Source organism: Falco peregrinus, chromosome 17 (genome assembly GCF_023634155.1).
Source record: "Falco peregrinus isolate bFalPer1 chromosome 17, bFalPer1.pri, whole genome shotgun sequence".
NCBI lineage: Eukaryota > Metazoa > Chordata > Aves > Falconiformes > Falconidae > Falco > Falco peregrinus.
In genome coordinates, this window is record NC_073737.1 from 44,787 (window position 1) to 58,316 (window position 13,530).

Consider the following 13,530-nt stretch of genomic DNA (forward strand, 5'->3'; position numbering starts at 1 on the left):
CTATACTTGCATAGTGATGATTTCCTTCTCTGTGGCCTCTACCGTAACATCTTTATACCACCCATGTTTCAGAGACCTGCACAGTGAAAGCAGCTTTTTCATTAAAATGTTATTGAATGTATCAAAGAGAGCAAACCAAAAGTTTACATCTTTTAGATAATTTTGTTCCCATATAGGAAACAACTATTAGTTAAGTATAACCATTACACTTCAGAGAAAAAGTGCAAATCAGCAAAGTTAAGAAGTTTAAGTTCACAGTTCAAGTATATTAGGAAGTTGACATCTCTCAGTGACTGTGCAAGCTGATTGCATGCATTGTTCATTAGAAAGCCTGAAAGGCAGTGAAACAACCACGTGCTGCCTAAGGGAAGACACATTGGGACAGAGAATCAAGAGTTATCTGCTGTCTTAAGGCACAACAAAGAACCTTTTCCAAGTAGTTAGAACAGGCATTTCCTACTGTATCTTTGTGAAAAAAAGAGCATCTGAGAGGTGGATATTAAAAGCTAGGCCACGTGTATCACATAAGCAGGTTAAGTGACAGTAGAAGGAGGCACTTGAACTTCCCTTCTCAGAGGCAACAGCTGTTCACAGTTGGCTTCCTGAAGGAGCATGTCTTCAGAGGCAACCAAAGTGATTTTACATCTGGGTTTGCTCCGGACTGTTTGTTTCTTCTACCTGAAGCTGCAGCCAGCTCCAGTCTAGAGCCTAATGAATAAAGAGTTAGAACTACAAAATCTGACGTAGCTTACAGTTCAGATCTCTCCAGAATAAAGGGGAAGCAATTCCACCAGTGTATGACCCACCACTAGACCAACCCACTTATAAGAATGCAGTTTTGAAGTATTTTTGTACAACAGCCAAGCGCCTTTCCCCATCCTTTTACTGTTCAGCACAACTTAAGTCCCCAACACATGGCTCCTGTACATGGCAAGCAAGGAGTCAGTCTGCGGTTCATTTAGGGGAGTGGGTGCCTTCTGTTCCCCAAAATACCTACTCTCCTTGCTCAAAGGAGGAATATGCAAGATTTCTGTAAGCCATGTTACTTATTGGTGGCAAAGTTGCATAAGCAGGAGCTTGAAGCCATGAGTTTCCCCAGTCCCATTTATAGAAGAATATTAAATAAGTTACCATGAAGCTCTGCTCCTGATCCTTCATTGTGTCATGCATCACATTTTCCAGTTGGTTACAGAGTTTCTGTGATTCCAACAGTAGCTCCTCACTGAAAGGGAGAATTATTACACAATTTTCTGTGTTTGAGGAGATGCTGCCTTTACCTTTAGGAAATACTTCTGGCAGGTATGCTGCACAGCACTGAGGAATATTAACCTTTACCAGTGAGCTCATAAGCTAGCAATTCATATCACAACTAGGGAAGTCTGTGTCATCCCCAGATTCACTGGGGCAGGGGAAAAGAAGCATGTTTCAAGTCAAACTTGGGTTCTTACTCTGTGGAATCACTGTTGCTAGATCAAGGTCTGTCATTCCAGCTGGTGACCCAGTTCATTTAAGCAAGCCAGAATTACGCTTGCTTGGTTAACGACATTCTCTCCTTTATGATACAGCTCAGCCACTATCACCTTACATGACAATGCTTCAACAATTCTGCATGGCAGCGTACCCTCAAGCAAGCCCAACCATTCCAGATAATGCAATCCCTTTCTTATTGAGGCAGGGGGATTATCCCCTGTTTTTCATAAGGAAGATGTTCATCTGACAATGGAAGCTGAACACAAAGCGTAAAATGTGGGAAAGCCTGTGTGTCATTATTTCACAAAGCAGGAGCCCCAGCTCTGTAGTTAGCAGCTACAGAATTCCAGACTTTGTCTCACCTTTTCCTGACAGATTCTGATAAATTGTATGTTCCAGAAGGAACCTGCAGCAGCAGCTGACCAGGGCTACCAAGACGTGATGTGTTCACGCTCTCTGGACTGCCAGTAACAGGACCACGTACTTTACTCTGAAGAAAACACAAAAGATTCAGATTGCAATTGTTTCCACTGATTTCCAGCAGCCAGAAGTATGAGACGGCTTGGAACTTGGCTTTAATACTAATTCAAAATAACAGAGAAAAAACCCATAGGACATACCAAATTTACTATTATTTCAGTAACCTGTGCTACAAACCGTATTTTCAGGCTAAACTGGAGTTGTTATTTTACTTACGCAAGCAATTTTCAGCAAGTTCCACAGTTCTTTCTGTCGTTTCTCTTGAAGCCTAACAACCGTTTCCTCATCTTCATTCATCAGATTCATCACTTTCTCCACTCGGGGGAACAATTCCAGTGCCTTCTGCTTGCAAACTACAGTTTTACTGTTAATACAAAAAAAAAAAAAAAAGAAATCAGATCACACATGGACAACTGCAGTAGAGTAATATTTCTGAGATGAGATCTCATCAGCTATATGCACTGGTTTTTAAACTTCTAGATGCTTTTGCTTAACCCTCAATAAAAGGTAACTCTACAAAGCTCACCTGAGTTGAGCATAAATGACTCTGACCTTTTTTTCAAAGGTCTGGATTGCCTGTAGGAGCAGTCGTACTATTTCTTGGCTGTCACCGCTTGTCCTCTGATCTGGAAGGAGAGTCAGAGTATTACACAGAAGGGTAGGCTTACAGGACAAAATGAGAAGATTCTTAGTGGCTTATTTCCACTGCTGCTTCAGTCCTGAAACATCTCGAGTTTAGGCCATTTGAGTGGGATGAACTGCATTGGAATTCAGCCACCACCTTCAAAATTATGAGAACTGGAAAGCAGTTGATAAGGTGGGTCTGATGCCTTGGGGATGTATAGCTGCTCAAAGGAACAGCTATGTTTTTCGTCCTTCCTACACAGAAGCAGCAGCATATGCTTGTGGCAACAATTTGCTCTGAGAAAAGCTTCAGAGGAGTTTCAAGAACAGCTCAAAAGGCACCACAAAGACACCACAAAAAGCAAGGCTGGCCCTAATGTAAAATTGACTCCCTGACCCCCTTCTCCAAAGAAAGGCCGATCCAGTAAAGTCCATGTGCAGCTAGCATATGGGCAGGCCTAGAATGCAGAGAGAGTTTTCTCAGTGCTCATTACTGCATCTCCAAAGTTACTGTTCACACAAACCAAGCTAGCAAGCTGACCTTGAGCTAAAACGTCTTTTACCTCTTGGCTTCTCTCTCAATCTCCGGTACAGCTCTCTGGCTTGCTCTTCTCTGGAAGAAAAGGCACAGAACACAAAAAGACTTCTCTAGAAAGTAAACCATGAACAAGTAGTTCGAGAACTCCAATCTTTTATATACACCAGTCTGCCATTTCTGACCAATGACAGGTATGGAGTCATAAACTGTCTTTTAGTGTCAAAGTCCTCCCAAACCCCCATAATTTTGGGCTGAAGCACTTCCCTTGTCCTGTGGTGAATAAGCTTAGCTAGCAATACACCTGCATCTGAAGTTTAAGGTAGTTCAACTCACAAATCCTCCAGTGTTCCTCCTTGTTTACGACCTAGTGGGCTTCTCTGCAGGTCCACAATGTCTGTCTGCAGGGCCATCATCCTCTTCACTAGCTGATCCACATCATCCTCCTAAAAGCAGGGCAGAACAAAAGCAATGGGATACTCTCATAACTAAGAGACACTACCACTCATACTGGCTCTTCCCTTCTCATTCACATTTCTAAACACTCGCATTGGCAAGATGCAAACAGCAGACTCGGACAAAACCAAATGAGAATGAGTAATTTCCATTCAGGGACGTTAGCTTGGTGCTTTGGGATCAAACAACTTCCAAGAATTTTCTGATAAAAAATTCAGCCTTGCAACAAAGAGCCATTGAAGGATCACTTTGTAGTAAATGTGCTGCTAGTTCCCAGGCCATGATGCTTCCTTTTCCTCAGCTATTCCGCCTTTCCCCCGGCACACCACATCCACTCTGGCACCCCAAATTGTGCTTTTCACTTGAATTCATTTGCATGGAGAAGCTGCTGTTTGTTAGACAGACATTCTGCCCTCTGCCTCCCCCCAGCAGAGGAGGACTAAGTGCTGGAAAAGAATAAGATATCAACTAGTTGGCTTTTGCTCCTCATCCGGGAGTGATGGTGCCTGGTTACATTGTCTTGTGTCAAGAGGCTGAATGTTTCACGGGGAACAGCCGTGGAACATGCACCAAAAGAGGGAAATTGTTGCTTTTCAAAATTTAAGACTGATGCTTAAAATTCTTGTGTTCAATCATCTAATCATTCGCTTTCCCATTCAGTTTAACCTATGCTCCATAACATCTTTTCTGCTATGCTGGCTCCAGGACTGGGTTAGCAGGACATCCAAGTGCCACCACTGCAAAATCTCCTCACATTCGCCAAAATCTCCCCTTTTCCCCTAAGTCTTACAAACAGTGAGCTTCAGGAAGTTGACAATGGACAAAAATGGTGCCACCAAAATGAAGGCAATGTGACATCTGGAATCAGCCCAGACACAAGGAGTTTCTGTTTAAGGGAAGACAATAAAAGGGGTGGGAGGGCAAGAGGAAAGGGGGAAAAAAAAGCCTCTTATCTTCAGGATAAGCAGTTAGATTTAGAAACATACCCGCCCACAAAGTTCCACAGCTTGCTCCATCTCCTTCCAGGCAAACAGCAGCTTCTCAGAAGCTACAGGAAGGAAAGAAGGGCGATTGCTTTTCTCAGGTTCATACAGAAATAGGTAGATACTTTGTGGGGATAACAGGTATAAAAAGAGCTCTGTCTTCCAGATGCTATACTTACTAATTCCAAATTCAATCTGCTCTTTATACTTCTCCAGATCAATCTGAATGCTTGTTTTAAAGAAGTCCAGCTTTGCTTTCAGCTGCTGGGAAAGCGAGGCCATAGAATTCTTCATCTTAGAAAGGGTACTATTGTAACGCAACAGATTCATCCTGCATGGACAAGAAGAAGGTCCTATTACCCTCCCAAACTAAAAATGAAGACTTCCACTTACATCAAAAGCAGATACTTCAGAGAGTAGCAGTGAGCACAAAAGCAGTTGTGTCAGAGGGCAGAACTCTCAGCTTCTCATTATCACGAGCTCCACTCATGAGCTTCCCTGTTCCAACAAGGTTCCATTCCTGTCCTTTGCCTTTCACCACAGAGCAAAGGCAGGGATATGTACTCTAGAGAAACTGCCACCGTACATGGCTGCTCGCTGCCCCTGCTGAAGCCGGTTACAGTCCTCTTTCAGCATCCGGATTGTGTGCCAGATCTGACCCCACACTTTCCGCAACTGGAAAAAGTGGAGATTCTTCTTTGGATCCTGAACTGGAAACAGAGGGGAGGGAAATGTATGTATCAGCATGAAGTCTAAAAGTAGTGTTATCATATGACAAAACAGACCAAAACATCACTCCTTTGAGGAGTGTGTTACCTCTTGCAAAGCCTATAGTCAACTAACCCCTATGCAGCTTCCCCAGTACGTCAAAATCAGACCCTTCCCTTCCTCAGTTACTCTGACTAACTTAATGAATGCTATGCTGGTCCATTTTACTGCTTTCGTCCCAACGTGCAAAAGCTCTCTCTACTCTTTGCACACAATACAAACCACGGAACACAGGCAGCCCTCTCAACACGGACAACCTTTCACATTCATGCTAGAGAAAATCCTTACGGATGCAGTCAACGCTTTCCGGATGAGGGCGCAAGGCAACCTGAGGCTCATAGGCAACTTTCTGGTTATCAAAGAGGAAGAGGAGGTCTGTGTCTGCAGCTGCAGTATCGTTCACCTGCAGAGAATGAAAGACCCAGCTAGGCTCTCTCAGAAAAAGCAAGCCTCAATAACACCATAAAGAGAATGCTCCTCCTTAGCCAAAGACTAAACACCAAAGGCAACAGGGTGCCTGTTCTGCAAGGGCTGTTCAGTCTGTGTGGTTTAGACAAAAGCCTACCAGAACAGCAGGGAGTGCCATGCTCCCAAAGCGAGAGCAGTACCTGCAGATTCACTCAACGGCAAGGAAGGGAGTATTCAGGCTCACCTTGCTATCAACTATACGCTTAGTAGCCAGCTTCTCAGAAAACAATGCCAGTCCAGCTTCCTGCAGTAGTTCCTGGTCCTGTTCTGGGATTCCCGTGTCTGAGTGGATCCTGGCCTTCACAGTTTGCAGAGTCTCCTCCTCTGTCACAGGATAGGTATATACAGTTCCCGTAACCATGTTCAAAACGTGGAGCAACTACAAGAAGAGTAGCGTGACATAAGAAGGGCTGAAAATACACCGGTTATGTTTGAGCAGAGATCCCAGGACTGATACTGGCCGCCAATAAACTGTTCAAAGCACCTGCAGGGCTCAGGAAGTCACTCTGCAGCTTATTTCACAGTATTATGCTAAAATCTTTGTCCTCCACCAACTGGAAGAGAGGCCACATGGCAACTAAACCACTCCAGTCACAGAATTCTCTACCAGAATATGGAACCAAACTCACGCAGAAGCTATTTGCTACTCCCAAGGAGTATCTGTCCTCAAATAAGCAAGAAGAAAGCACCTGTCACTGTCAGGAGACAGCAAAATGAGATTCAGTGCTGCTGCTCCTCCTAGGTCTATGACTCAAGCCTCTTCTCTCATGGGCTACACGCAACTGCTCTCCGGAAAGCTTTCCAGGGTAATACAGACCCATCGCTCACCTTCAAGTTCAAAATGTCATCCAAAGCTTTGAAACACCCATTGGGTCCATATGTGGGATCTGTCCCTCTCTGCCGTGGGTGCCACATTAACATGAGCTGCAACCATTTCTCCAGCCTCCCAGCCAAAACACTGAAGGACCAAAACAAGAAGGGGATCAGAGGAAGTAAAAAGTGCATTCGCAGTCACCGTATGGCTTGGTCTCTGCAGGAAGACTGACAAACAGCTTCCCACCCCGATCACAAATGTAGTGTTTAGAAGGCAGAAACAGAGACTCACAACTACACAAGCCTGATGGGACACAAGCATTGTGTGTGTCATACTATGTTAATCTGCAAATAAATTGAGTGTAAGACATAAAATACAAACCTGGCCCTTTTGCAGAAGAAACAGTTTATCCTAGCATGGCATAACAGATTTCTAGTCCTCACCTGTTTAGATTGTTTGGGCAGGGTAAACTGCTAGAAAACTTGACTTCTCCAGATAAATCTTCTGAAACGACAATGTCCAGCTCACTCTTCTGTTGCACTTTTGTATGCCTAATGAATGCAAGCAAGTACAACGGTGAAACAATCACCTGTCTTTCCCAGTCTGCATGTTAGTAGGCTCTTAAAGCTACTCTTGATGGATGCCATACAGATGCCACTTTGGTTTCTGCCACCACCCTGCAGGAATCACTCCCAATCCCAAAGAGCAAGTATCAAGAATGCTGAACTTGCTCAGTAGGTCAAACCCCTGCAAAGGGAGTCAGTCTCCATAAGGGCAAGGAACACAGGAATATTACGATAAGAATCAAGAGACCATTCTTCTACCTCCTGTAAACAGAACAGTCCCATTGCATGCACTCTTCTTATCACCTGGCCCCAGCTCACTCACCACTGCACTGGCTGCCAGTTGGGTAGGAATGGTCGGAAGCCTGTAATGCACTCAAAGGCCAGTGTGCCAAAGCTCCAGTAATCCACTGTCACTGTGTACTTCTGCTGTTCCAGCAGCTCTGGAGCCTGAAACAGTTTACACACACGAGACAAAGCCACCCATCTCTTAGCTCTCTCAATCCCTTAAGAGCTCATTAGCATTTGTACAACAGATTAAAGATGGTGCTGAACACTGCTGCTCGCAAGCTTTGAGATCCTCTTAGAGTGAGCAGAAGAGGTTATTGGCACTCCTGCATCTTATTCATAACAGACATAGCTAGCAGACATTGTGAAAACCCAGTGCAAGCAAAAGAACAGTCACCTTTGCTATCTGCAGCACCCCAAATACACCCCATACCAGGACATCCCAGCCCAAAACCTGGTAACAGTTAAATCTATCCCACTCCAAAGCCATAGCTACTCTTCTAGATTAATTCCTTCCTTACCAAGTACTGTAGAGTCCCAACAAAGGATGTACATAGGCTACCTTGATCCAGCTCCTTGGCATACCCAAGGTCAATGATTTTGTGTATTAACTGAAAAACACAACAAAGAATAAGAACACTAGAGATAATTCCTGTTAAAACCACACCATACAGCCGAGAAAGGAAAGGTTCAGTTCTTCAAAGGTACACAGGAGAGGCACCAACAAAGAAATGGAAGCAGAAATGGGAGGCTCCTGCAGATTCCTAAACCTGCAAAGCATGTAAAGTTTTCATTGGCTTGACACACACAGAGCTGGAAACATTACTGCTAATTCAGATCTCTCGTCAATCCGCACAGCTGTGTTCTTTCCTTAAGAGTTGAAAGTCAAAGTGTCAGGTGTTGCCAGAAGTCCAATACAACCTTTCATCTCAGCTGCGTGCAGAATATCAATCATCTGACATGCAGGTCTGAGCTAGCTGTTACCCTGGGCTCTCACAGAGGGACCACTGTAATTCCAATGAAGTTTACACCTACTTGTCTGTGTAGGGACAGGCACCTGCTTCCTGCTTACCCTTTGCTCTCCTTGCTGCAGCACAATGTTCTCTGGTTTCAAGTCTCTGTGGATGATCCTGTTCTCATGAAGGTACCTGAGAGCAGAAGCTGAGACACAGAAAAAGCCACTTGTGAGAGTGTAGCTAACAGCACCTAGCATGAGCTCAGTAAGGATTCATTTCTACCTAGTATAAGCATGGCTTTTGGGTCAAATCTTGTACAATCAAACATACAACGTAACACCAAGTGCAAGAGAAAAAGTCGGCATCAAACACCTCTGGATGGAAACACAGTTTCCTCCCTGGGTCTTCCCTCATGCCCTTCTTGTAAACTGGAATAACATTGCCTAATTTCCAGTCAGCAGGGACCTCCCCGGACTCTTAAGACCTTTGGCAGATGACCAAAAGGGGTCCTGACAGAACATCCACTAGCTCCTTCAGTACTCTGAGGTGAATCCCATCAGGCCCCACAGACCTGTGAACATTCAGCTGGTACAGCTGGGTCCCTGGCAGTTTCAGTGTCCCCAAATGGAAAATCGCTGTTCCCACGCTCATAGTCCTCCAACTCAGGTGAGCAGGCAGCCCAAGGTCTATCAGTATTATTAAACACTGAGTCAGAAAAAGCATTGAATGCCTCTGTTTTTCCTTCATCCCTGTTAGTCAGGTGATCAGCTTCAACAAGTATCAGTCCAATGTTTTCTTTAGACCTCCTCATGCTACTAACAACTTTAAAAAGCCTTTCTGGTTGTCTGACACAACACAATTTCAGCTCTAACTGAGCTTTGGCCTTTCATGTCTTCTCACTGCATATATGAACCACAACTCTGTAGTCTTCCTGTGAAGCCTGACATTGCTTCCAGAGATCATACAAATTTTTTCCTCTTGAGCTCCACAAAGAGTTCCCTGTTCAACCAAGCTGGTCCTTCGGCCCCACTTGCTTGACTTACAACACATTCCAGTTGCCTGCTCCTATACTTCTAAAAGGTGGTTCTTCAAAACTGATCAGCACTCATGGACTCCTAAGCTCTCAAAAGCTGATTCCCAGTGTACTCTGATAAACAGCACCCTAATAGTTTAGTTTGCTCTCTTGAAGTCCAGGGTAGCAACTCTGCTGTCCTTTTTTCTCATTACACTGATAATTTTAAATTCAGCCACTGCATGATCACTGTGGCCAAGACAGCCACCTATCACCACATCTCCCACAAGTCTATTCACAAATAGCAAGTCCAGGAGGGCATCTTTCCTAGTTGGCTGAGTACTTGTGACAAGAAGCTATCTCCCACAAATATCAAGAATTTCCAAGATCAACCTGTCACAGCAATATGATATATCCCCAGTTGATGTCTGGGAAGTTGAAATCTCCCATAGGACAAAGGCTACCAATTCAAAAATATCTCCCAATTGCCTATAGAATAACTCAGTGCTAACAACCTGGCTGGGTGATCCGAGTGGCTGTACTCAGCTTTTCTTTACCTAGCTGTTTCTTCAACAGTCTTAACGTAGAATCCAAAAGCTGTTCTGCCAACCACTTTGTTCTGACCTGTCCACAAGGTGTTCTTCCCCACATTTCACCTGCAAAATTCTTCATAGGAAATTTCTGTGCAACATACTTTCTCTGCTCAGAACCACTGAGACCCCAAAACTGGCACACTGATGAATTCCATCTATACTAGAAAGACAAAAATCTCATCTTACGAATACACAAAGGCAGAACAAATGCCGCCCATTTTCTCACACTTGCTCAAGATAATGCCTTAATATATCTGCCCTCCTGTGAATAAAAAGACAGATCACAGCGCTAGGAAAAACAAAATTTGGCAGTATTTCCAGTATGCGCTTTTCAGCCAGGCCTGAAACAAAGGGACTCACTTTTCTGCTTTCTCAGACTTCACACCCCTTCTGACACCATTGCATTCCCAGGCAGAGTTCTCTTGTTGAGTGCAAAATGATCCAGCTAGACTTTCAGAAGCTATCAACAATGTAATTATCTTTCTCCTTACCCTAGAAAGACCAACTAGGTATGCACTTGATCAGGAGAACAAGTTACATCAATAGTCAAAAATATTTCTTATCAGCTACAGTTGAGATCATACAATTGAAAATTTGAGTCTGTCCCTCTTCCCATACACACACAAGCATATGAACACAAACTTCACCCTAAACATGATCTGCTGCTGTCTCTAGTCAGCACTCGGTATCCTTTGCTGGCCACTAAGGAATACAAGGATAAGGCAGCAGAACACAAGTGCCCTGGGAACACAAAGGACAGGAGATGATGCCTAACAGCCACCGCTGCAGTAAAAGCAGTGACAAACGCACACTTACTCTCTTGCCACAAGCGCACTTTCTAAGCATACATCTGCCCCAAATGCACTTCTTAAGTATCTTTTCTCTAAAGCCTTAGCACCTGTCCAGTTTTGCCTCAGCTGCAACTCGGTGAGATCACAACACTGCCTGACCAAAAAAAACTCCACCTCAGAAGTCTCTAGACAGCACTTTGCAACCTTTGCACCAGACCCCTCTAAAATTCCACACAGTGCTTGCTCACATACTAACGGAAACCCACTGATCATCAGCTGTTAAGCTGAGAGTGGAGACTGATGTGCAACATAAACCAGAGTCACTTGGCAAGTGTTCAGCTACCCAGAACCTTCCAGGAAATCCCGAGTGGCACTTTTGCTGGGTGAGAAAACCAGTCTCCACGTTTTCAAGAACAAAAATCAAAGGTTGGCTCTCCCACAGGGAGGGCTGTCAGAGCAAGACAGGAAAGAAGCATACTCTTCAAAGGTCGGTCTTAAGACTGAGTTGTTAAGGTCACTGCTGCATACCTTTAAGAGTGGACCAGGCACTGAAAGGGCTTCCATGGTTCAAACAACTGAAGGTACTACTATCACTTACCAATATCAGACAACAAAATGAGAATAGCTTCTTCCCGCAAGCCACAGCAGTTCTCCAGCTGATTCAGGTACTGCAAGAAAACAACACCAGACAAACTCTTTCCCTCCTATATCCTGAGTGAGGCTCATAGTCCCACAAACTCCCATGGATGCAAGAAGTTTCAGTAACAGCAAAGAAATTCTCTAGAGGCACAAAACTCTAAGGGATTGTAACCTCTGGTAGCAATCACAGCTTTGGGCCTTGGTCTAACCACATGGGAGGAGAAAAGAGTGGGTGAAAGAAGTCAGTGTTATCCCCATTCTCTTCCTTCTGTTCACTCCAACCTTAACAGCCATTTCCCCTGTGCCTAGCAATATCAGCTCAAATCTCATCTCTAAGCTCTACGGACAGATTAAAGCAAAGTTTAGAAAAACAGTCAGATTAGAATTAACATGTGGGTTTTTTTTTTTTCCTGTGACACATAGGAGTTAATCACTTTCAGCCCACAGACATATCCTGCCCTTCAACGGCCTTGGCCATACTCACAGCCTGTTGCACAACCCTCACACATGCCCTCATGCTCTACATGCAAACTCCTCACAGTATCGCTAGCAGTCAAACAAATATAAAAAGTTTCAGAAAACACTTAAGCCTTGAAAAGCTGAACGATAATATCAAGAACCAGCCAACCAAAACCTGTCGGTGCCATGACAAGAATCAGGAAGCATCAGGATGTGGAAACAGAGGTTTTACAAGGCAGCTTCAACAGATGCCCTAGGATCAGCTGAGAAGCTGGTCCAGCCCTTGATCAGGATCCTAAGGACCTCACCTTACGGAGATCTCCGCCTTGGCAGTACTCCATGGCCAGCAAAGGCAAGTCATTTGGTGCAAGCTTCTGCATCCCTTCAGGGACATCACGGGCAGCCACCACATTGGGATGGTTCAGCCTGAGGCGTAGAAATGAGGCAAATACACGTGATGAGCAGAATGGAATCAGGGTAACATTTGAAAGATGACTGTTCTGCAACAGTTACACCGTTTCATGCGCTCGCGGTCATCGTGGAAAGTCCTACAAGGCCAGTAAGCCTTTCAGAAGCTGAATTATGAATTCTAGAGGTTTACAATTCATCCATCTCCCCGTGACGCAGACCCAGCCCAGCCCCTTGCACTCCACGCGCAGCCGGTGCATCCGCTACGCGCCCCAGAGCTGCGCGGGCGGGGGCTGCGCGCAGGCGCCCGGCAGAGCACGGCACGGCCGGAGGGGCCCACGCCGCGACCGGCGCCCCGCAGGACGAGCCAGCGCGGACGTTCGGCTCCGTGAAAGCACAGCCACGGAGCACAGCTGCGGTGACACCGAGGGCAACGGAAGAAGCACCGAAGAAGAAAGCCGAAGACTCGAGGCTCCGACGAAACGCAAGGCGCCGTTTCCTCCAGCGGTCGCTCCCACGCACCTTCCCCCGCAGCGGGCCGGCGCCCGGCGGCCTCTCCCGCCCCGGCCGCAGCGCAGCCGCAGGACCCGCGCTGCAGGGTCGCCCCCGGGCGGCAGCGCCAGGCCCAGGGCCGGCCCCGCCTCACCTCTTCATGATCTGTATCTCCAGCGCCCAGCGGTCGCGGTTGCGCGGACTCAGCTCCTGCCGGCACTGCTTGATGGCCACCTGCTCGCCGGTCTCCTGCGGACGCAGCACAGGAGCGGCTGAGCGCGGGCGCGCCGGGCCGGGCCGCGCCGGGCCGGGGGGGGGTGGCCGCTGCCTACCTTGTTGTGCCAGCGAATGACGTTGCCGAAGCCGCCGGTGCCCAGGCGCTCCTTCATCTCCCAGGGGCCGCAGGTCTGCGCCTGCAGGGCCGGCGGCCGGCTCATGGCGGGGCCGCAGCGCTCCGGCTCGACCGGGCCTGGGCCGCGCCCGCCGACGCTTCCGGCTCCGGCGCGGGCGCCTGCCCGCCCTTAAAGGAGCCGCGCGGCCCGGGTCTCGGGGCCGCCACCGCTCCCGGAACCGGGGCCTTGGGCTGGGAGGAGAGTTCGCGGGCGGCTAGGTAAACCGGCAGCGCGTCTGCCTGCTGCCCGCAGCCGCTTTAAAATGCTCTGATCGTACCGAACGTGCTGCTGGTCTCGGCTCCCCGCCTCGCCGCCAAAGCGCCGCCGGTGCGCTGCGCC

General features: G+C 46.7%; 1 protein-coding gene across 1 annotated transcript; it reads right to left on the minus strand.

Moving 5' to 3' along the window:
• Positions 1-90: 90 nt before the first annotated feature.
• On the minus strand, positions 91-13,388 carry IKBKB (inhibitor of nuclear factor kappa B kinase subunit beta). Its single transcript, XM_055820430.1, has 21 exons — positions 13,132-13,388; positions 12,954-13,048; positions 12,208-12,325; positions 11,400-11,469; positions 8,522-8,610; positions 7,971-8,060; positions 7,487-7,611; positions 7,042-7,149; positions 6,613-6,742; positions 5,969-6,163; positions 5,605-5,719; positions 5,135-5,258; positions 4,728-4,879; positions 4,552-4,613; positions 3,446-3,555; positions 3,138-3,187; positions 2,477-2,576; positions 2,167-2,314; positions 1,833-1,960; positions 1,132-1,222; positions 91-708 (listed from the first exon to the last, which is right to left on the minus strand). The coding sequence occupies exons 1-21, from the start codon at positions 13,234-13,236 to the stop codon at positions 640-642; spliced, it is 2,274 nt and encodes a 757-aa protein (XP_055676405.1). The 5' UTR covers positions 13,237-13,388; the 3' UTR covers positions 91-639.
• Positions 13,389-13,530: the final 142 nt, after the last annotated feature.